Raw genomic sequence first — 19,290 nt, 5'->3', positions numbered from 1 at the left:
TTAGTGCTTAAAAAGAGACTTCTGTGAGGCAGCTTGAGCAATCGAGTAAAATAATGCAACAATCATCCGGAAAAAAATAAATACTAGTAAAAATAAGTCATGAGAGAAAGTTTTAGGATCTCCAGAATTATTGAACATTTTGATGAGATGTGATTCACATCTCAATTAAAAGTTCTTACATGGAAAAACACTGACTTTCTTCCAAAATTCTTGTATGACTATAATGAGGATTATTCTTGACTTGGTCATATCTATGATTCCATATATTCATTCCCTTGTTTTTGAGATTTTATTATTATTATTTTCTAAATCACATTTTTCCGGACTTATACGTTTTGTGGGCCCCAGGCAAACAATAACACGGGGCTCTCTACAGCAGTTGAAGTTAATCTCTTTTTTTAACTCCTACCTACAGTAAAGTGTTTTTTAGATCTTCACTTGTCTTCTTTTAGACAGCATCAATGTCAAGAATCCAATTTGTCTTTTCTTTAATTTTTCAGGTTTTACTAAAGAAAGGTGCCTCTTTTCTCCTTCAGAATCTGCGGGAATGATCGTGTTAACGGTTGAAAAGTTACAATATGTTAAAGATTTTATGTTGAAACGTCACCGGCGACGCCTCAGGTGTTAAAGGGTTAAGAAGGTTGCAGAATCTGGAGAAAAGGCTCAACACAGAAAAAAACTCTGCATTGCTGTGCAGCACAGTTTTAAACCAGTTCTAAACCGTCATGTTCATTTTCACAAGTATTTGGTTAGAAAAAGATGGCAACACTTAAGCCTCCACCAATCAATCTGGTCCTGTAAAGAGCAGTATGGGATGGACCTGTTCATTCTGGCGAGTGTTTCCACTCAGTTTAGTCTTGCTCCCATTGAGTGGTTTGTTTTCATGCGTGGTGTAGACCACTAGCATTTCATTGCACCACTGTAGTGCAGCCATCCATCCATCCACCTTCTTGGCCGCTTCTTCCCTTTCGGGGTCGCGGGGGTGCCAGAGCCTAACCTGGCTACTGACAGGCAAAGGCGGGGTACACCCTGGACAGGTCGCCAGTCTGTCTCAGGGCCTCAATCACACACCCATTCACTCTCACATTCACACCTAGGGGCAATTTAGAGTCACCAATTAACCTATGAAGCATGTTTTTGGACGGTGGGAGGAAGCCGGAGTCCCCGGTGAAAACCCACGCATGCACGGGGAGAACATGCAAACTCCACACAGAAAGGTCCCAGCCGGGATTCGAACCGGGGCCTTCTCGCTGTGAGGCGAGAGCGCTAACCACTGCGCCACCGTGCAGCCCCCACTGTAGTGCAATGACTAGAAAACCAACAACAACAAAGGTCATCCAACAGTTCGTCTTTTTCTTGATTTACTTTTTGTACATCATGTAAAACAGGAATTTAATGTTGTTTGAGAGAAGATTGCAGGTGAATAAGAAGAATACCGCCGTAAAGAGGAAAACGGAGTAGTTAACTTAGCTTTGGTGCTTTCCAATGTCGTCATCACTTTCTGCTAATCAGTGGGTGGCTACAGAGACTCCGCCCCAACTGCACACAGCCCATCGGAAGTATGGATCTACAGCTGATGGGCCCTCAAGAGATACGGGTCAGAACTGTTTAATATTTCCATTTAACAATGGAAACACTCAAAAGAGCGAACTTTATTACCAGAATTAGATGAAACCAAGAAAAAAAATGAAAATGTAAAAAAGTTTATCTTTCCTTCAAGCACCTAACAAGTCTTGTTCTGGTCTGATCCAGATCTCAGTTCTCTGATGGTTCTATTGGTTTAGCAGATGTAAAAAAATCACCTGATTTCTGATTTTTTCAAAGTACAAGAACTCTAGTCTTCTTGAGAGTGAGGGTCTCCGCTCTCTTGCAAATGAACCCTGGTGCGGTTTACTTCAGTGTGAATGCAGAAAGACTTTCCACGGACCAGAGAGAAGGAGAACCAAAAGAAATGAAATAATGATGAAAGGAAAATATGCTCACTCTTTTCTCCAGTTGGTCAGCTGAGAAGGTTTTTATCGCATTTTGAAAACCAGATAAATAAACATGAAACTGCTACAGGCTGAACCATCAGAAAACTGACACCTCCTTTGGTGTCCTAGGCTCCTCCTCTCTCATACCTGATCTCCCTGTTGTTTAATTCTGGGACTGCAGTGCTGAGAAGCTGTTTTTGAAATAGTTTTCTTTTCCTAGCAAGTCCTGTTTCTTCAGCAAACCAAGCAGAATGAGGTTTCAACTTTTGCAGGTGACTCTCTAGGGACTCGACCTGTGGCATCCAAGGCCAAAAGTGAGCCTAAAGTCAAAGCCAAGACTCCGGGATGAAAGCCTCGCATCAATCATCTCTCGGCCTCACTCGTGCTCAGTGTGCTGCTGGTTAATTGTCCGCATGTTCAGCTGTCAGATCATTTTCCATAAAGCTGAGCATGTTTCCAGAGATGTGGCGTTTTCCTTCAGTGAGATGCTCCTTCAGGGTTCACCGAGAGTCTGTCAGTGAGAACCGGAGACTTCAGTGGCTGTTCTGGGTTCAGATGTTTGAGTGGAATGTTGGGCAGCACAAAGTATTCAGCTCTGATGAGAAGGAAGAGCCTCAGGGCCTGTTTTGGGTTAACGTTGTTGCAACACAGCAGCAGCGCATAATTACAACAGGTGGTTGAAAAGTTTTTCTTCCCGAAAGCCGCAGAGGTTTGGACGGCGAGCACAAACCCACAAACGCCCTCTCCGCTCTGCTTTTTCTGACGGGGGTGTGCACCTTTCCAGCTCCCGATCAGGACCGAGTGTTTTCATCAAAGAGCAGGACCTCTTCATGAATGCTCGTCTGTTCAGACGTTCAGCCTAAAAATAACCTTTGTGCATCTTTGCCAAACGGTCTCCTTTGTGCTCAGCGCTCTTCTGTCCAGAGAAGTTCTCTGCTCTGATACCAGAGCCCACTATCAGCAAACTGGGATTGCGATGAGAAAAACAGCGTTGGAGGCTAATAGAAGAGGAAGGAGTGGAGGTAAGACTTGGAACCGCGTCAAGTCTTCTCAAAAATCGTTAAAAGGCCGGAAAAGCGGCTCACTGGAGAATTCAGGGAGTGAGGCAGCCGACGGTTTGGTATGTAACAAAGTGCAGTTAAAAAAAATGAGAGCTTTTGATCCCATTTCAGAGGCAGACCTTTCATGTTCACTCTGGAGAGTTTGAGCCAAACCTGCCTGACGGGTCACTTTCAGCAAATGTCGTTTGTGTTTGCAGAGACAGCCGTGCTTCTAAGTGCCGAATGGCTCCGCATCAAATGTTCCCATCAGCCCCTGCAGCCGCGGATGAGGGCCTGAACGCAGCAGGAGGGCAAACACGGGGGGAGCCGACCCGGCCCGCTACACCCGCCTTAGAAAACTGTTCAGGGGTGGAAATCATCGTGAACTCAAATCATGGATTCACGGGAAAACTCAGTTCAAACATCAAAGCCAAGATGGGGCGAGCACACCCATGTTGACACAAACCAAACAACAAAGTGAGCAAACCTGGAGAGGGAACAGCTCACATTCACATAACATGTTTGGAGGAGATTGACGGATCAAAAATCAGCTTGATTCTACCAGAACCTGAAGGTTTTAGCGCCAGATGTAAAATAAAATCTCTTTTATATGCAGTTGATTCCTGACACCTTCTTTACTGAAGGTTCATAAACTCTATGGCAGGGGGCCCGTGGGCCGGATCCGGCCCTCCTCCACATTTGACCCGACCCCCAAAACACTATCATATACACTTTTTTATTTTATGTTTTTGTCTCAATCTGGCCGATAGAGACCCACATAGAACGTGACTTTTTATTCCTCCCTTCTGCACTCTGACCTTTAACAAGACTATTTATTGGTTTAATGTTTTTAATATTTTAATGTTTTCTGCAGAAAACATAAATGTTTACGTTTAGGCTGCGATTGTTACACTTTTTCTGTTAGCCTACGAACCGACTCCGGCCCCCCATCAGAGACGAAAACAGTTCTGTGGCTCTCACAAGAACAAGTTTGGGGTCTCCAGGTCTATGGTGTTATGGCTCTCAGGAGCAAACGAAAATAGAAATTCTCAAAGAGTTTTTACCAGCCGGTTGTCAGTTTGTACATTTCTCAGAAGATTAATTTATGAAATAAATCTGTTTTTCTCTCCTGAAAGTTTGGATAAAAAAAAATCTTCTTTAGCGGTTCATTCTGAGATTACAAACTTTGTCTAAATTTCATTTTGTAAAACACCAAAAGGAGAAAAAATAAATTAAATTACGAAGAAAAACACAACATTAAGCTTAAAAAAACAGGACATTCTGTCTGGCTATGGAAACTCAAATTCTCCTGATTGTGTTTTTAACTTTTGTTTACCTTATTGGCTAAATTGAAGATTTTTTCTGTTTACAGATTATTTTAATAGTGTTGCATAAGGCGGTTTTAGCAGTGAAACATTTTAACCAAACCTTGGATTTTTTAATCAAACTATACATGATAAATGACTTAATGTAAAAGCTTAAAAAAGACTTTTGAAAAGTTTTGTCCTATTTATACACTTTATGTTTAAAGATGGAATTTCAGTCATTCTCAGAACATGAAGATTTTGGTTTATTAATATTATAAAATTGACTCTAAGCCTGTTAGAGTTCAAGTTAATAAACCCACAGATGCAGGTCTTTTTGGTCACATGTTTTATTTTTCAAACAAAACACATTTTATCTTGAAACTAAAATGTGTGAAATTTGAAAATCATTGCAGATTTGTTTTTATTGATAGAAAAAATGACATTTTTAAACTGATTTTGTGGGGAGAAAAAAAGAATAAAAATTTATTTTAATGAACAGTAAACTGAATTTATTTTGATGGGTTTTTGCTGAGGAGACTGCATGTTGTCGCGTGGTGACTGAGGGTTCACCAGCTCACGGCTAAAATGAGGGACACGGCGGCGCCCGCAGCAGAAACAGGAGCTGACCGGCCGTCGTGCTTGAGGAGGACAAACCGCGTTGCCATGGCAATGAGGTCCGTCTGGGATGCGGGAACGCCAGGAGGGTCTCAAGGAAATGGATCGATGCGCATCAGTTCTGAATGAAAGAAAAACTGAACTTTTCAGGAAAAAAACCCAAACATTGAAGTTATTTTGATGGAAACGCGTAATCCAGTGTTTGGAAGTGCAGAGAAAATGTGAAAATGCAGGTTTGAGAGGATGAGGGTTTACCGACTCTTCAGCCTCCTGATCAGTGATTGACTGAGTGTTTTGATTATCATACATGTGGATTTCATATTTGTTCAGCTTCATGTGAGTCAAAAAAGTGACAGAATTGGGGTCTGAACTGTTCCAGGTGGCAAAATCCCCCGTTCCCGCGTCCCCCTGGAACTAATAAGGCAGTCCATTTTCACCCTCGAGTCCCCGCATCGGCCGGAGTGACTGATTTACGGCTGAGACGCAGCCCAAACTCAAACAATTATACATGTGCTGTATTTCACTCTCATATAGCTGCTCTGTGTGAACACTTTCCCATCGTGTTCGCACTGGGCCGCGCTCCTGAAGCCTCTCAGAGTGAGTCCAGAAATCTGTTCTGCCTCATTAGGACAATAATCTGATTTGAGGCTCGGAGAGTGTAAACCTAGACTGCTTAGAGGTCTGATCTCATTGGAAGCCAAAAAACGCTGCATGCAGAGGTCCTGCATGGGGACGGATCGCCGGGTTTTTGGGGGGTCAGTCAGATTGAGTCAAACGGGACATTTTTTCTCACAAAAGTTGATGATCCCCTCAGATGGACTCACGTAAACGCACGTGCGTAATGATTGAGTGTCATTTGGTGACGCTTAATTATAAGGGAAAATTCATCTTTAGTGAATTTGAGGGGCAGAAAACAAATACATATATTTTATGCAAAACAGTGTTAAAGTACAGGGATCTTTAGTTGAAGGCGCAGGACTGCAGCTCCAACCAGAGAGGCGCGCGGCAATGCGCATACAGCGCAGGCCCAGAAATCTCTTCCCAGGCTGAGAAAAGTTCTGGAGTCCGAGGCGCAGCCCTCAGATGTTATGAGAAAACCATTGTGTGTTCACGTGGAATCCACATTACTCACACAGGCACGATAAAAAAAAGCACATCCAGGTCTCCGCTGCGCTCCGCTGGGACACCAAACAACCTCCGAGCTGAAGTCGAGGAAGAATGTAATGCGAAATTGACGTTTTTCCACTCACACATTTCTACTTAAATTTGGGGGGAATTGTCGTGTCATTGTCATTGAGCTGTCTTAAGAAACAGAAGCATAATTGGGAACTTGAATGTGAATTAGAGATCATTAATGAAGCAGGAGAAGCTCCACAGCTCCGCAGCATGAAGGTTTGAGGTGAATGTTTCTGGATTTACAGGCGGACAGTTTCAGGTTGAGCACTTCAATCAGTGTTGCGTTTCATCTTGGCTGCAGCGCGCACGCTCCGCCTGCTCTCACCAAGAAAACCGACTTTCCCGTTAAGTTGGAGTCTTTAGATGTGGACGCGCAGATGCTGAGTGCGCTCAGGACGCGCCACTGCAGGGACCTCTCTGGGAGCGAGCGACCTGCGTGACGCGCTGCAGCCTGGAAGTCTCGCGCTCTGTCCCGGCGGCCGGAGCGGAAGGTTCCTGTCAGAAGACATCACGGAGTGGCACAAAGAGGATGTGATGGTTCGGTGACGGCGACGCGCTCCCCGGAGTTTGGACACATTCAAGACTTTGCGAACTTGTTTCAGTGCGCGCGCGGAGCGGCTGCGGACCGCGCGACACTTTTTTTTTTTTCTTGGATCTCTTAATTGCAGCCGGTGCCCGTCTCATGTGCCCAGGGCGCTGAAGGTCAGCTCAAAGCGCACCAGGAGAAAGCTTTCTTTCCAGTTTCAGCGCTGGATGAGCGGAATATTCATGAAGCAGTATCTGAACTTCTGCAGGATGAGGCTGAGAGCATCGAGGTTAGGTTATCTGTAAGTAAGATATGAAGCTTTGATTTTTTTTATTTTTATTAAAAGTGTTCATTTTGAATCCACTTTGTGCTTTCTGCTGTGCCGCAGGTTCCTTCAGTTGGCGGCGCTCTGCTTTTACGCACAGGTAATTCCCGCTCTCACCTCCATAAACTCTGACGCGTTCAAATGTCTTCATTCATATGAGAGAAAAAAACTGCGAAAACGTCTCATTAAGAGCGACTGGCATCAATTCAAACATCTTGAAAAATGCAGAGCTGCTGCTCTGAAAGGTGATCGTTAAAACACATGTGGACGGGAGGGGGGGCGGGGGGAGTCACGGCGGGGTGAAAGATCATCGGCGCTAAAAAATATCCAGAGTGACATGAAAGCGTCTCTGGGCACGACTGACACCATCACACACACTGTCCCGCAGAACTCCACGCAGTCTCCCCCGAACTTCAAGCAGCACGTGACGGAGCAGAGCCGGCTGTCGGACCGCATGAGCCGCAGGCTGACCCGAACCTACCAGCTGTACAGCAGAACCAGCGGGAAACACGTCCAGGTTCTGGCCAATAGGAGGGTCAACGCCAACGGGGACGACGGCGCGGCTCACGGTAGGACGAGAAATTCTGAGCACATCATCATGAGTTTTTAGAGGCAAGTTATGGTGTTTTCTGCAAATCTATCTAATTAACTTCTGCAGAAATCCTTGTGCTCTCTTATGGGGTCCAGATGACTCCACCCTTACATTAATGACACCAGTGAAGATAAAAAATCTTTAAAGAAAGTTCAGCTTGCTGTCTTGTGGGGTCCAGATGACCCCACTTTTAATGTAAACATGTCTAGGATAGTACAGGGCTCTCACTGCCGAGTCTCCAGAGGTTGGAGTCTTTGTGAAACCCCTAAAGCTGGCCAGACCCGAGTCTTCTCGAAGGCCCAAGTGACTCAGTGGATCCCTCACATCCACGATCCATTAAGTGGATCTCCAGGCAGATCTGAATCATATGCCTCCTTGTTGTCGTTGCAGCAAAGCTGGAGGTGGAGACGGACTCCTTCGGAAGTCGTGTCCGCATTAAAGGCATGAAGACGGGATACTACATATGCATGAACAAGAAGGGGAAGCTGATTGGAAAGGTAATCTGGATTGCATCAATGCGTTCATCGGACACAGAAGTCACGACAAATTTGAAGTTTTCCCCGAACATGTCTGATGTTTTTTCCTGAAACTGCTTTTGTCCGCAGAGGAAAGGACGAGGCAAAGACTGCATCTTCACCGAGATTGTCCTGGAGAACAACTACACGGCACTCCAGAACGCCAAGTACGAGGGCTGGTACATGGCTTTCACACGCAAGGGCCGCCCGAGGAAGGCCTCCAAGACCAAGCAGCACCAGAGGGAGGCCCACTTCATGAAGCGCCTCCCGAGGGGGCACCTGCTGAGTGAACGGAGGCCGTTTGACGCGCTCCCTCTGCCCGTTCCCGTTCAGCCTTTCAGCAAGCGGACTAAACACTCCCATCAGCTGCGCTCGGAGGGTCGCTGAGGGACACAGACTGGGGGGAAACCTGCATGAGCGCCCGGAGGCCTCATTTGTGGATTTACTGAGTAATTCTTGGTACTGAATTGTAGATAAACTATCTAATCTGCTAGTTATTTCCAATTCAGACAGATCATGGGGGGGGGGGTTCTCAACAATACTGTCCTGGATGAGAGTTTGGGATGCATCAAAAAAGCGAGGATCGAAAAGAGTGGCAGCTATTTGTGCTTCCAGCATCTGAGTCCCGCCTCACCTGTCGGACACGTAACCTGTTATTTTCTACATATATGAATATATTTTTACTGTAAAAATGTAAATCAAATATTTATTGTAGAGTGTATATTAAAACCACTAAAGAAGAGTAGCAGGCCGGGCTCTGGTGTTCTGGAAAGTCAACAGCCCCCCCAAAATTGCTTTTTTTTTCCTGGTCTTCTTCGCACTGAAGACCCAGATAACTGAGGGGCAATATCTGTGACAGGCTGCTGAATTCAATGTGCTCAGCAAGTGAGACTTGGGCCTGAATGGCCCGAGCTATGCATTAAAAGCGATGAGGTCAGCCCACCATTTCGGCTCAAACAAAGGTTACCACCATGTAGTTGCATTTCTCACGATCGCACACCGTAACCCTCAGATCAAATGGGCCCTTTGTGGAACCTCATATAAAAGGGCATGTTATACAATAGTGGGTTCGAATAATAACACGAGGAGGGGTCAGTTATCAAAAAGAAGCCAGTCACACAGGGAGGGGCGAGAGGGGGGTTACAGCTCGCAGAGAAAGCGCCGGGGCCTGTGTGGCAAAATGTGGCATCGACTGAAAGAGGGGGAATGGCTGGGAAGAGGCATTCGGGAATGAAAGGGAGGCAGAAAAGAAGCCCTCTTCCCAGAAGCAGCTGAGCATGACCGTCGGAGGCCAAACGACAGGGGAGGAGGACGATCCGGAGCGCGGCCGCTCCCCGCCGCCGAAACATGTCCAGTTTCATTTTCCTGGGAGAAGACAACATCAAGTCCCTCCAAATAATCTGGAGCACAGAGTGCCTCAAATGTTTTTTTCCCTTTATCCTCAAAAAGACAAAGCACAATGGTGAAGGAGACGTGTGGTTTTGTCTCCGCGAGCTGCACTTGCTCTCTGGGTTTGGACAAGCAGAAAAATATGCTAGGAATCATAACCTGTACTTAAAAACAAGAGTCGAAGGCCCTCTTCAGGCTGCCTTCAGGTTTTTCTAGAACTGAATCAGACAGACAGTAAAGCTTCTTTTTCTCTGAACTTCATGCTGCAAACATGCTAGCATCCCGACTGCTAAAGTCGCTTCTGGGAAATCTTCAACCCAAAGCCGATTTCAAACCAACAGCTACAAGAAAACAAAACAACTAAACATACTTTGACATGAAATGCTTTGTTTTTGAAAAAGTAACAATGTGGGAAGAAACTTCCAGAAAAGTTCTGAAACTCATACATTTAGGAACAAGTTTTACTGTTAATGTCCAGAGCGGCAGCAGGGAAAAACCTGAGGTGGTTTCTGCAGGCGTGTGAACAAAAGCTCTGGAGGAAATGAGGCTGTGAATGCAGCCCCCGCTCTCAGCCAGAGCTCACTGGCTTTTGCGGTCCCTCTAAGTCAGCCCCCTCAGCCCCTTCAGCTCCTTCAGCAGCTCCTGCTCCCCTTTTAGGATCTCTTTGGGTTTCTTGTACTGAAAAAAGAAGAAGAAGAAGATGCATCTCTGTTTCAAAACAATGCATGAAACAGAGAAAATGTAATGTCTAGACAGGAAATCTGTCTAAAAAAAGTACATTAAATTAGGGAGACTTATGTTTTATTTTCTTTTTTCAGATTGAAGAGTAAACTTTAAAAATTAAACTGTAAACATCGGGAAACAGTTGGGTCTGGTGGGAAACTCACGCTGATGGTCAATGTGTTGTTGGCGTGTGTGAAGCTGAGGGCGGCGCTGTCTAGAGGCAGCTGACATCGATCGAGATCAGGAATATGGAACTTTTTATAATACCTGCAAAGACACAAGCAGGATTACAAATGCACCATCCCACAGAAGCAACTCAGATGCTTTGTTTACAGCGCCATCTATAGGGAGAGTCTGAACATCGCATGCGACAAGTGTGCAGCACAGGAATGTACTTTTTGTTAGATGTCTTGATGACGATGCATCTCTCAGCCGGTTCCACAAAAACACTGACAAGCTCTTTCTGATAGGCCAGGTTCTGGATTATCCACTGAAATTTGGTCTTGGTGTCTTTTCTCATGAACACAGGCTGTGGAAACCAGAGAAAACGCTGCTCAGTTCTGCAAACCCAATAATTACTAAGATGAGGTCAGGTCAAGATAAAAGCAAAAAACCCACATTGGAGCGGCTCTCTCTGATGAACTCCGAGTCCTGAGATCCAAGGCGGCTGACCGATGGCTCCCCAACCTCCACCTCCCAGGGGCTCTGAGCTCCCAGCGGGCTTCTATGGCGCCACCTCCGGACTGAAACACATTCAGGAGACTCAAGCTCATCCTGTAGACTCAGATCCGCCAGCGTCAGTGCCTTTAGAAAAGCTACATCTGATTCTTACCAATAAGCTCATCTGTCTTCAGGTCATACTCTTCTGACATCTCTTTGCCATCAGAAAAGAGATAGTGGATCTTCCGCTTACCTGCAGGTAGAATCAAAAATGTTCATGAGAAAGTCAGGAGAGAAAAAAGAAAAAAAATCTCGAGATTTGGGGTTCACAACCTCCCCCTATTCAATCGCTAATACTGGTAGTAGATTTTCTTTTAGTCTTGTAAGTTAAAGAAAAATAAAAAAAAATCAGTTTTGGTTTAAAGCACTACAACCTTTAGTCAAATTATGCTTTCTGATGTGTCACTTAAAACATCTGAAAGAGCATCATCCTCAAACAGGAACTTTTTCATGATCATTTATAGTGATATAAAACTCATGATTCAGTGACACTCATGCAGTGGTGTCTCAGAAACTCTTTTATCTCATGAAATTATTTGTTTTTTGCTTGTTTGTTTATTTGAAGATTCAGACTGCTTGAGACGGGATACCTGAAAAAACAGAAAAAATTTAATTACTGTTATAATTGTGTAAATATGAGTGAATCCACTTTTAGTTAGTCTTTTTAAAACTCTGCTATTAGGTTGTACTGTGCAACAATTGCTATCTTGTTGCCTAGCAACAATAGCTCCAACATTAAGTACGACACATACACCAATGTTATACTCTACTTTATTGTAATTATTATTTTGTGTAATTTATATCGTTTTATTACTTACCATCGGATATTAGCAGCGTTTTTCTCGAAGACTTCAAAGCTTCGGCCCAGCATTGCGGCGCTGCCATTTTACACTTCCGGCTCAGGCGGTTACCACGGAAACCAGAGAGCGAAAACGTAATTTAACAGTTTTAATATATAAAAGTAATACTATTTTTTTATATATATATATCTTATATAGAATGTTTAAAATAGCTTTGATTATTAATTAAATATAAATAAAAAATATTAGTTTGTGACCTTATCCCGGAAGAAAAACATTCACTTCCGGTTTATACAACTCTACATGATTCTGCTGTAACAGGGTAAGAGCTAAAATTAAACTTGCACAGTTTTTTTCTTTTGCAAGAAATGCTCGTTTTTATTTCTAGATATATAAATAGCTTAAATTTACACCAAATTCAGATTAATCTCGGTTTACTGAAACGGATCGATTTAGAACTCGTTTCTGATCTATCATCATTTAGGTGTGAATGAGCTAGCCATGTTTACGAAGTGGAGAAAGTTTGACTTCTGTACTATACTTTACCATGATTATGACTAGATATTTACTTATATGAAAATATATCTCTGAAAATGAAGCTTATTAAAAAATAATATGTTATGCAACGTACCTAATACTGTCATGCTAATAGAAAAAAGGCTATGCTCTACAGTTTTTCAATCAATTTTATTTTATTGGCATTTATTGCCTTTTTATGTTTTTATTGAACTGCATGCAATATATTAACTTCATTTTAACCGTAATTTTTGCAAATGTATCCCCTGTACCTTCTGCACATTTCCATGAATATTATTATAATTTTAACAGACAGTTTCTAATTTTATTTCAGTTCTATTGTCCTTCATGAAATAAAAAATCTCTTCTGTTGTTCCAGTATGTTCAATCCTCAAATAAAGTTCTTCTTTTACGTCCTTCCTATCAACTCAAATAATTATTATTTTCCTGGCTTTGAGTGAGCATAAACAGTATGTGATTGTGAAATTGTTAAAAAAAAAAAACTGGATCATTTAGAAAGAAAATGCTTAATGCAGAACTTTTAGCTCATCTGCTTTTACTTTAACATATTTTTTCTAACTCTTTCCATATTACCACAATTTATCTGCACCTGGTTACATACAGTGTTTCTACCAAACACAGTCTATTTTGTTTTGTGACTGGAATAATCTTTTCAATCCATCTAAGTTTTCACTTTTCTGTATTCGGATTTTTCAAAAGTTGCTTGAACATTTCATGAGAAACTAACCCGTATGTATCTTTGTTCTGCTCTTTTTATCTCTGTGAGCAGGCCAGCGGTTCCTCTCCTCAGATGGAGAGATGGAGCCCCGTCATGGGATCATGAAGGCTTTCCCCAAAGTTAAAAGAGCCAAAGTGCTACAGGGACAGGATGCACCTCCGATGAAGAAGAAGCCTGACGAGTTAGAGGTCAATGGTGGAAACCCTTTTAGTGGAGTGACAGTGTACCTTCTGCCTGCTGGAATTGGAAATGCGAGGTGCCAGATATTCCGTAGACAAATTCAGCAGATGGGAGGACAGTTGGAGAGTTCACTGTGTGCCGCTGTCACTCATGTTGTGGTGGAGGACAGCATGGATGGAGACAGAGCTCTGCGTTTGCTGAAAGTGGATTGCCTGCCCTCTGGTGTTCATCTGGTGAAATGCACTTGGCTGAGCATGTGCATCAGTGAAAGGAAACTCCTGGATGTGGATGGAGGCAGCCTTCTTTTACCCAAGAGGTTAATGATCATAACTTTACATTTCCGTCTTTTTTTCATATATTCTTTTACATTTTACAATTATTTGTAGGTCAAAATGCTTCTTTCATGCATATCATTAATGAAAAATTTGGTTATTTATTACATCTTTTAAATGTATTCTCCACCCAGGAGCTCAGAATCAAAGCAGGAAAGTGTAAGGGAAAAACCTGCAGATTTAAAATCGACTGCTGAAAATGTTCCCGATCCAGAGACTCTTCAAACCAAGCAGGAGGAAACCGCAGACACGGTTTGTTTCCAGGTCGCAGCATTCTGAGATAAAGATAAGCTTTTCATTATGATTTATCTAACACTTCTCTGGCAGACAATCCCAGACACTAAAGAGGAGGTGGGTGGCGAGGAAGACGGCGTCTCTCAGAGCGACCTGGAAGCTCTCATCACTGGTCAGCACCCTGAAGAGGAGAGCCCAGGCCCAAGTGTAAACCCTAATCCTGATGCTGTGGTGAAGAAAGCGTTCCCAGGGAAGTGGGTCTGTGCCCAGTCTTCACAGTCGAAGAGTAATAACTTCAACAAGCACATCACAGACAAGCTGGAGTTGCTGGCTAAGGCCTACACACATCAGGGGGACAAGTGGAGGGCACTGGGGTACTCCAAGGCTGTCAACGCACTGAAAAGCTACCACAAGCCAGTGACTTCATATCAGGTAGAGCATGTGTCAAAGTCAAGGCCCGGGGGCCGGTTCCGGCCCTCTGGGTGATTATATCCGGCCCTCCAGATCTTTTTATTTTATTGTTATTAATGGCCTGATGTTATCTTGGGCTTATTTTATAACTTGTATAATTTTGAAAAAATATATTTTTGTGGAGAGTAAAATATTAAAAGTTATTTAAGGTTTAAGTTGATTTATTCTGGAATAATATTCCTGCCTTTTTATTATTCATAATTATGTTAAAAAGTTATGGTTTTAAAGTTTTAAAAATAGGCATCATGCTAGCTTATTTGACTATTTTGGCATTTACTAAGATTTTTAGGCTGTTTTGGAGTTTAGCTAATATTTTGGCTACATGCTAGCTGTTTTGGCTAATGTAGTTTTTTTGTTTTGTTTTTTGTTATAATTTAGCATTTTTAGCTAGTAGCCAAATTTTAGCTGGCTATCAGCTTCAGCGTTTTTAGCTATCAATTTCAGCATCCTCATCGGCCAAATTCAGCTTACAGCATTCACACTAGCATGATTGCAGGTAATGCTATATATCTAGTTAATAATTATGTTCAAAAGTTACGGTTTTAATGTTTAAAAAATGTAGTTTTAGAGTGTTCAGTAAATGTTTACCCTATTCAGTCTGCGACCTAAGGTGTGTTTTGGATTTTGGCCCCTTGTGCGATTGAGTTTGTCACCCCTGAGGTAGAGGAAGCCTCAAGGGCTGCTGGTTCTTCTGGACTTTTAGCATTTAATAAACTCGCTCTCGTTTTCTCATTTCAAATCACTTTCTCTAGGAAGCATGCCAGATCCCAGGAATAGGAAAGCGCATGGCTGACAAGATCGATGAGATTATGGAGAGCGGCCACTTGCGGAAGCTGGATCACATCGGGGAGGCCGTGCCAGTGCTGGAGCTTTTCACCAACATTTGGGGGGCAGGAGCCAAGACTGCACAGCTGTGGTACCAACAGGTAAAAACACGGCCAACGGCCTCATTCCTTTGATGTTTTATCTCAAACTTTAGGATTTATGGAGGTGCTCCAGTTCTAGCCGGGAACCTGAATACACATCTGTTGTTTTAGTTTGCCTAAAGCCCTAAATCCACTTTTTTTGGTTCTTGACGTCTACAAATGAGGCTTTAAAAGTGCTGTCTGTTGGTCATTGTCAAATTTTTGACCACTTAAAATAAACTTGTTTAATTCTTGAAAAACATTGTCAAAAAACATATGTGTTCTGCCCCCTACTGGTTAAATTGAGGTATTACAGTTGAATTTTATGAAGTCTCACATCATGATCTGCTGCTCCAGTAATGATAACAAACCTGTTCCCCAGCTCCACCCCTCTGACTGGATTTTCAAATTTTGGCTGTGGGTGGAGTCGGCCTCCAACTTCCCTGTTTGGTTACTCTTTAAAGACCCATGAACTTTCTCTTTTTTCAGATAAAATTAGTTTTTTATCGTTAAGTGTTGTGGAATTCCAGCAGTTTCCAGAGGAATTTAGTGTCTTTTTTTTCTTTTTTTTTCCATCAGGGATTTCGCACCCTGGAGGACATCCGCACCAGAGCTCACCTGAGCGCCCCTCAGAAGATCGGACTGAAGCACTACGATGACTTTCTAGAGCGAATGCCCAGAGAGGAGGCAGCAGCTATCGAGAAAGTGGTAATAAATCTTCATCAAATGCTCGCTTTGTTCTGTGATGATGACTGAAACATCAACTCCCACAAATGTTAGGCCACATTCCCATGCAGGTGATGGGATCTGCCTTTGAACCATCAGCTATTTGCGAATTGAGGCCCTGAGGTCGGAAAAAATGTTTGGTTCTGCTTTGCTGCACAATGATGTAAAAAACAGAGAGCAGCGTCCCAAAGGGGAAAAGGAAACTCCATACCTCGACTGCTCTTAAGTTGGCCAGATAACTGCTGGTTTCACTGTCAAAAGAGCCGCTGACTGGGGTTTTCACTTTCCATCAAAGCTGCCAGTGAGAGATTAGACACGAAGAAGATGACAAAAGCATGTGCGTGTCCTTGGCCTGTCAAAATAATGTGCTTTGCAAGGATGCCTCCACTTTTAAGGGGGAAAAGTTCAGCATTTGCTCGGGAGGGCGGGGCCACCAGAGGAGTTTCATGTAAAGAAACGTTCACTTTTTATTTGAGGTGTAGATAAACCCAACATTTTAATCTTTGATCAAAAAGAATTATTTATATTTTAGTTTCAGATGAGAATCTGCTGCAGGTCTCAAGATGGTTGGACTGGAGCTTGGTTTCTATGGTTACCACGGAGCAGCAGCACCTCTTTGTTAGTTTGAAGAGGTCTGAATATTCCAGAGTTTGTTCCATGTCAGAGATGGATTATTCTCTGCTGATGGAGCTTCGGTTTCATCAGCAGAGAGGAATGAGGAGTTGACCCAGAACGTCACTGACCCTCATGCTCATCCCCAAGTCGTCACATATTGACGTTTGGTTAAGGACCTTTCTGGGTCACTTTTTGATGTTCGTAAAATCAAGGGTCCGCAGCCGTCCGGACGCAGTATTGGATGTGGTACCAGATCCGCACTGGTCCTTGGGATACGTCCAGTACCGGTACCCCTAACCCGGTACCGGTGCAATACGCATCACGGTTCTAGACCGGTTCTTGTTAATGGCCTGGAGGATGGGACCCGTAATTTATTGGAAATAGCCAGTACTTAAAAAAAACATTGAGTTGGAGACAACAAAATGTCAAAAAGTGATGCTGAGGCTATTTTGGAGTTTATCTAATATTTCAGCTGCATGCTAGCTATTTTAGCTAATATATGTTTTTTTTTTCATTTTTGGGGGCTAATTTGGCATTTAACTACTATTTCAGCTGGCTATCAGCTTCAGCGTTTTCAGCTATCAATTTCAGCATCTTCAGCGGCCAAATTCAGCTTACAGCATTCACACTAGCATTATTGCAGGTAATGCTATATATCTGCTATATATATGCTGTATACCAGTTTGTGCCTGATTTCCGATTCGTCGACTAATCTGAAAAAATAATGGATGATTAGTCGACTATTAAAATAATCGTTTGTGGCAGCTCTATTCTTCATTCATTTCTTCTTGCCCCTGTTCCCCTATGAAACATGCAGCAGCCTCACATTTGAAATAAGCTCCTTTCATTGATTCAAGTCAGATTCCTCAGTTTAGACATTCACGTTTTCTGTGTTAAAAGGCATCAGAAAATCCTTTTAATTGTGGTCAACTTTTTAAAAAACTGTCCAGGACTTTGGTTGTGTAACAGCGTCTTCTGTGCAGGTGAGGGAAGCTGTGAGAACGTTGGATCCAGGACTCGTGGCTGTGGCCTGTGGGTCCTACCGTCGGGGAAAGGCGACATGTGGAGACGTAGATGTACTCATCACTCACCCTGATGGGAAGTCCCACAGAGGCATCTTCAGCAGAGTGTTGCAAATCCTCCATGAGGACGGTAATCGCCTTGATTATTAAAGGAGGTTATTGGATTTTCATGTGGAGAGGCTGACAAAGTTTTGTTCATTTTAGGGTTTTTGACAGATGATCTGGTGAGCCACGAGGACAACGGAGAGCAGAAAAAATACATGGGCGTGTGCCGGTTGCCGGGCCACCGTCATCGCAGGTTGGACATCATCATAGTGCCTTACGACGAGTATGCCTGCGCACTTATGTATTTCACCGGATCGGCACACTTCAACCGCTCGATGAGAGCCCTGGCAAAGACAAAAAGCATGAGCTTGTCGGAGCACTCCTTGAACAAAGACGTGGTCCGCCAGGGCAGCTCCAAAGTCTATACTGGCACTCCGGTTCCCACACAGACGGAGAAGGACGTTTTTAACCTTCTGGGGATACCGTACAGAGAGCCGCACGAAAGGGACTGGTGATGATTCGAAAGGAAAATAATCCACCAACAGGATCCTTCAATAATGCCTTGGTTTGCATATCCTTCATCATGATACAGAATATTAGGAGAAGCTCATTTAAACCTAGTTTGAAGTAAAACCAGGAAGTAGCAGATGTTGCAGTTCCTCAAATTGCCACTTGAGGTTGGTTGCAGAAGTGAGTAATTTCCCTTCAATGTTTTTAAGGTTTATTGTAAAAAATAAATGAATTCAGCATTATATCAAAGACCTTTTTGATGTTTATTACTTTTTTTCCGATACATGAAAACTCTTGAGGCAGAGTTTAACTAAAGTCTCGGATTTTATCAGAACTCAAAGTTTGGCATCACTACGTGTGTGCTTTATTTATTTATTTATTTATTTTTGATTGGCAGCTGGGTACAGCTAACAGTTTTAAACTTTTTTTTCTCAATCCCAGTTTTCAGATGGCCATTGAGGTGGGCGGAGCAAACTCCAGACAGTGTGACGTCAGAGTAGAGCTCTGATTTTTTTCATTCCAAATTCGATTTTCAATTGTAATCCAATTTTTTCTCTCTATTTTTACTTTCTTTAACAAAGGTAAAAATGATATAATATTTTATAATATTTTTTAACAACTATTTTATTTTAACATTTCCTTTGGAAATTGGCTTGAAGACAAAGTGTAGCTAAATATAAACTGTAAAATGTTTGTAGAACAATACAGCAGGTGTTTCGTGAGCTACCGCTAGCTGTAGCATCCTATAAAGAGAAATAATACTCATTCAGCACTTTTGGTAGCAACAACCTTCAAACTGATTTTGCTGTGAGTGGATTAAAGCTCCAAGTTTGAAGTCGCAACCTCAGTGACTAAAATCTAATTTTTGATTTGCCATCGAAGTTGGCCGTGGATCAAAAAAATGTCTAAACATATTTTTTATTGGACAAATTATTACGTTGTTTTACTAAGAAATTTACATGAGTGTTTTATTTTAACACCAGCTCTGAAATTTTACAAAAAGACTACTAATAGTACAAGTGGATTAATGTCTGGTATAATTATACTGCTAAAATACAGTTTTTATTAGCATCAGTGTGTAACAACAGCACTGTCTTCAAATCAACTAATATTGAACGTTCTGTTGCTGCTGTAAACCAGCAGCTTTATCCTCCAGTTCTGTCTGGATCCGGTTGAAAATCGCTGCACTTTGCTAGATACAGAGGGGCTGACTTCATGCCAAATTATGGAAGACCGAGAGAGCAGAGAGCTGGGAAAATAAAATCTCAATTTTCAAAAAATAAATTGTTTAAAA

The 19,290-nt window shown here is 42.7% G+C and overlaps 3 protein-coding genes across 4 annotated transcripts; 2 read left to right on the top strand and 1 right to left on the bottom strand.

The window, feature by feature from the left end:
• The first annotated feature begins 5,925 nt into the window (after positions 1 to 5,925).
• On the top strand, positions 5,926 to 9,404 carry fgf8b (fibroblast growth factor 8 b). Its single transcript, XM_024259545.2, has 5 exons — positions 5,926 to 6,938; positions 7,026 to 7,062; positions 7,351 to 7,531; positions 7,945 to 8,051; positions 8,160 to 9,404. Exons 1-5 carry the CDS (start codon positions 6,865 to 6,867, stop codon positions 8,454 to 8,456), a joined length of 696 nt encoding a protein of 231 aa, XP_024115313.1. The 5' UTR covers positions 5,926 to 6,864; the 3' UTR covers positions 8,457 to 9,404.
• Positions 9,405 to 9,825: 421 nt separating this feature from the next.
• Positions 9,826 to 11,852, bottom strand: dpcd (deleted in primary ciliary dyskinesia homolog (mouse)). The gene is made up of 6 exons (XM_024259556.2): positions 11,720 to 11,852; positions 11,014 to 11,094; positions 10,800 to 10,924; positions 10,577 to 10,710; positions 10,346 to 10,448; positions 9,826 to 10,136 (listed from the first exon to the last, which is right to left on the bottom strand). Exons 1-6 carry the CDS (start codon positions 11,784 to 11,786, stop codon positions 10,059 to 10,061), a joined length of 588 nt encoding a protein of 195 aa, XP_024115324.1. The 5' UTR covers positions 11,787 to 11,852; the 3' UTR covers positions 9,826 to 10,058.
• On the top strand, positions 11,737 to 18,247 carry poll (polymerase (DNA directed), lambda). Of its 2 annotated transcripts, none has more exons than XM_024259521.1 (8): positions 11,737 to 11,835; positions 13,008 to 13,452; positions 13,603 to 13,720; positions 13,796 to 14,134; positions 14,926 to 15,099; positions 15,658 to 15,786; positions 17,403 to 17,571; positions 17,646 to 18,247. In XM_024259521.1, exons 2-8 carry the CDS (start codon positions 13,037 to 13,039, stop codon positions 17,999 to 18,001), a joined length of 1,701 nt encoding a protein of 566 aa, XP_024115289.1. In that variant the 5' UTR covers positions 11,737 to 11,835; positions 13,008 to 13,036; the 3' UTR covers positions 18,002 to 18,247. The 2 variants fall into 2 exon arrangements, with proteins under 2 accessions (XP_024115289.1, XP_024115288.1); XM_024259520.2 differs by lacking the exon at positions 11,737 to 11,835 and adding an exon at positions 11,870 to 12,023.
• Positions 18,248 to 19,290: the final 1,043 nt, after the last annotated feature.

Source organism: Oryzias melastigma, linkage group LG1 (assembly GCF_002922805.2).
Source record: "Oryzias melastigma strain HK-1 linkage group LG1, ASM292280v2, whole genome shotgun sequence".
NCBI classification, from domain to species: Eukaryota; Metazoa; Chordata; class Actinopteri; order Beloniformes; family Adrianichthyidae; genus Oryzias; species Oryzias melastigma.
This window is presented reverse-complemented; position numbering and strand designations above follow the sequence as displayed.

Coding starts and splice junctions, on each gene's coding strand:
- dpcd (XM_024259556.2), bottom strand. CDS start 11,786: ATGGCAGCGCCGCAATGCTGGGCCGAAGCTTTGAAGTCTTCGAGAAAA. Junction 10,925..11,013: donor GAAGACAGATGAGCTTATTG/GTAAGAATCAGA, acceptor AATGTGTTTCAG/TCCGGAGGTGGCGCCATAGA. Junction 10,711..10,799: donor TCAGAGAGAGCCGCTCCAAT/GTGGGTTTTTTG, acceptor TGGTTTCCACAG/CCTGTGTTCATGAGAAAAGA.
- fgf8b (XM_024259545.2), top strand. CDS start 6,865: ATGAGCGGAATATTCATGAAGCAGTATCTGAACTTCTGCAGGATGAGG. Junction 6,939..7,025: donor GCATCGAGGTTAGGTTATCT/GTAAGTAAGATA, acceptor GCTGTGCCGCAG/GTTCCTTCAGTTGGCGGCGC. Junction 7,063..7,350: donor CGCTCTGCTTTTACGCACAG/GTAATTCCCGCT, acceptor ACTGTCCCGCAG/AACTCCACGCAGTCTCCCCC.
- poll (XM_024259521.1), top strand. CDS start 13,037: ATGGAGCCCCGTCATGGGATCATGAAGGCTTTCCCCAAAGTTAAAAGA. Junction 13,721..13,795: donor AGGAGGAAACCGCAGACACG/GTTTGTTTCCAG, acceptor CTTCTCTGGCAG/ACAATCCCAGACACTAAAGA. Junction 15,100..15,657: donor CACAGCTGTGGTACCAACAG/GTAAAAACACGG, acceptor TTTTTCCATCAG/GGATTTCGCACCCTGGAGGA.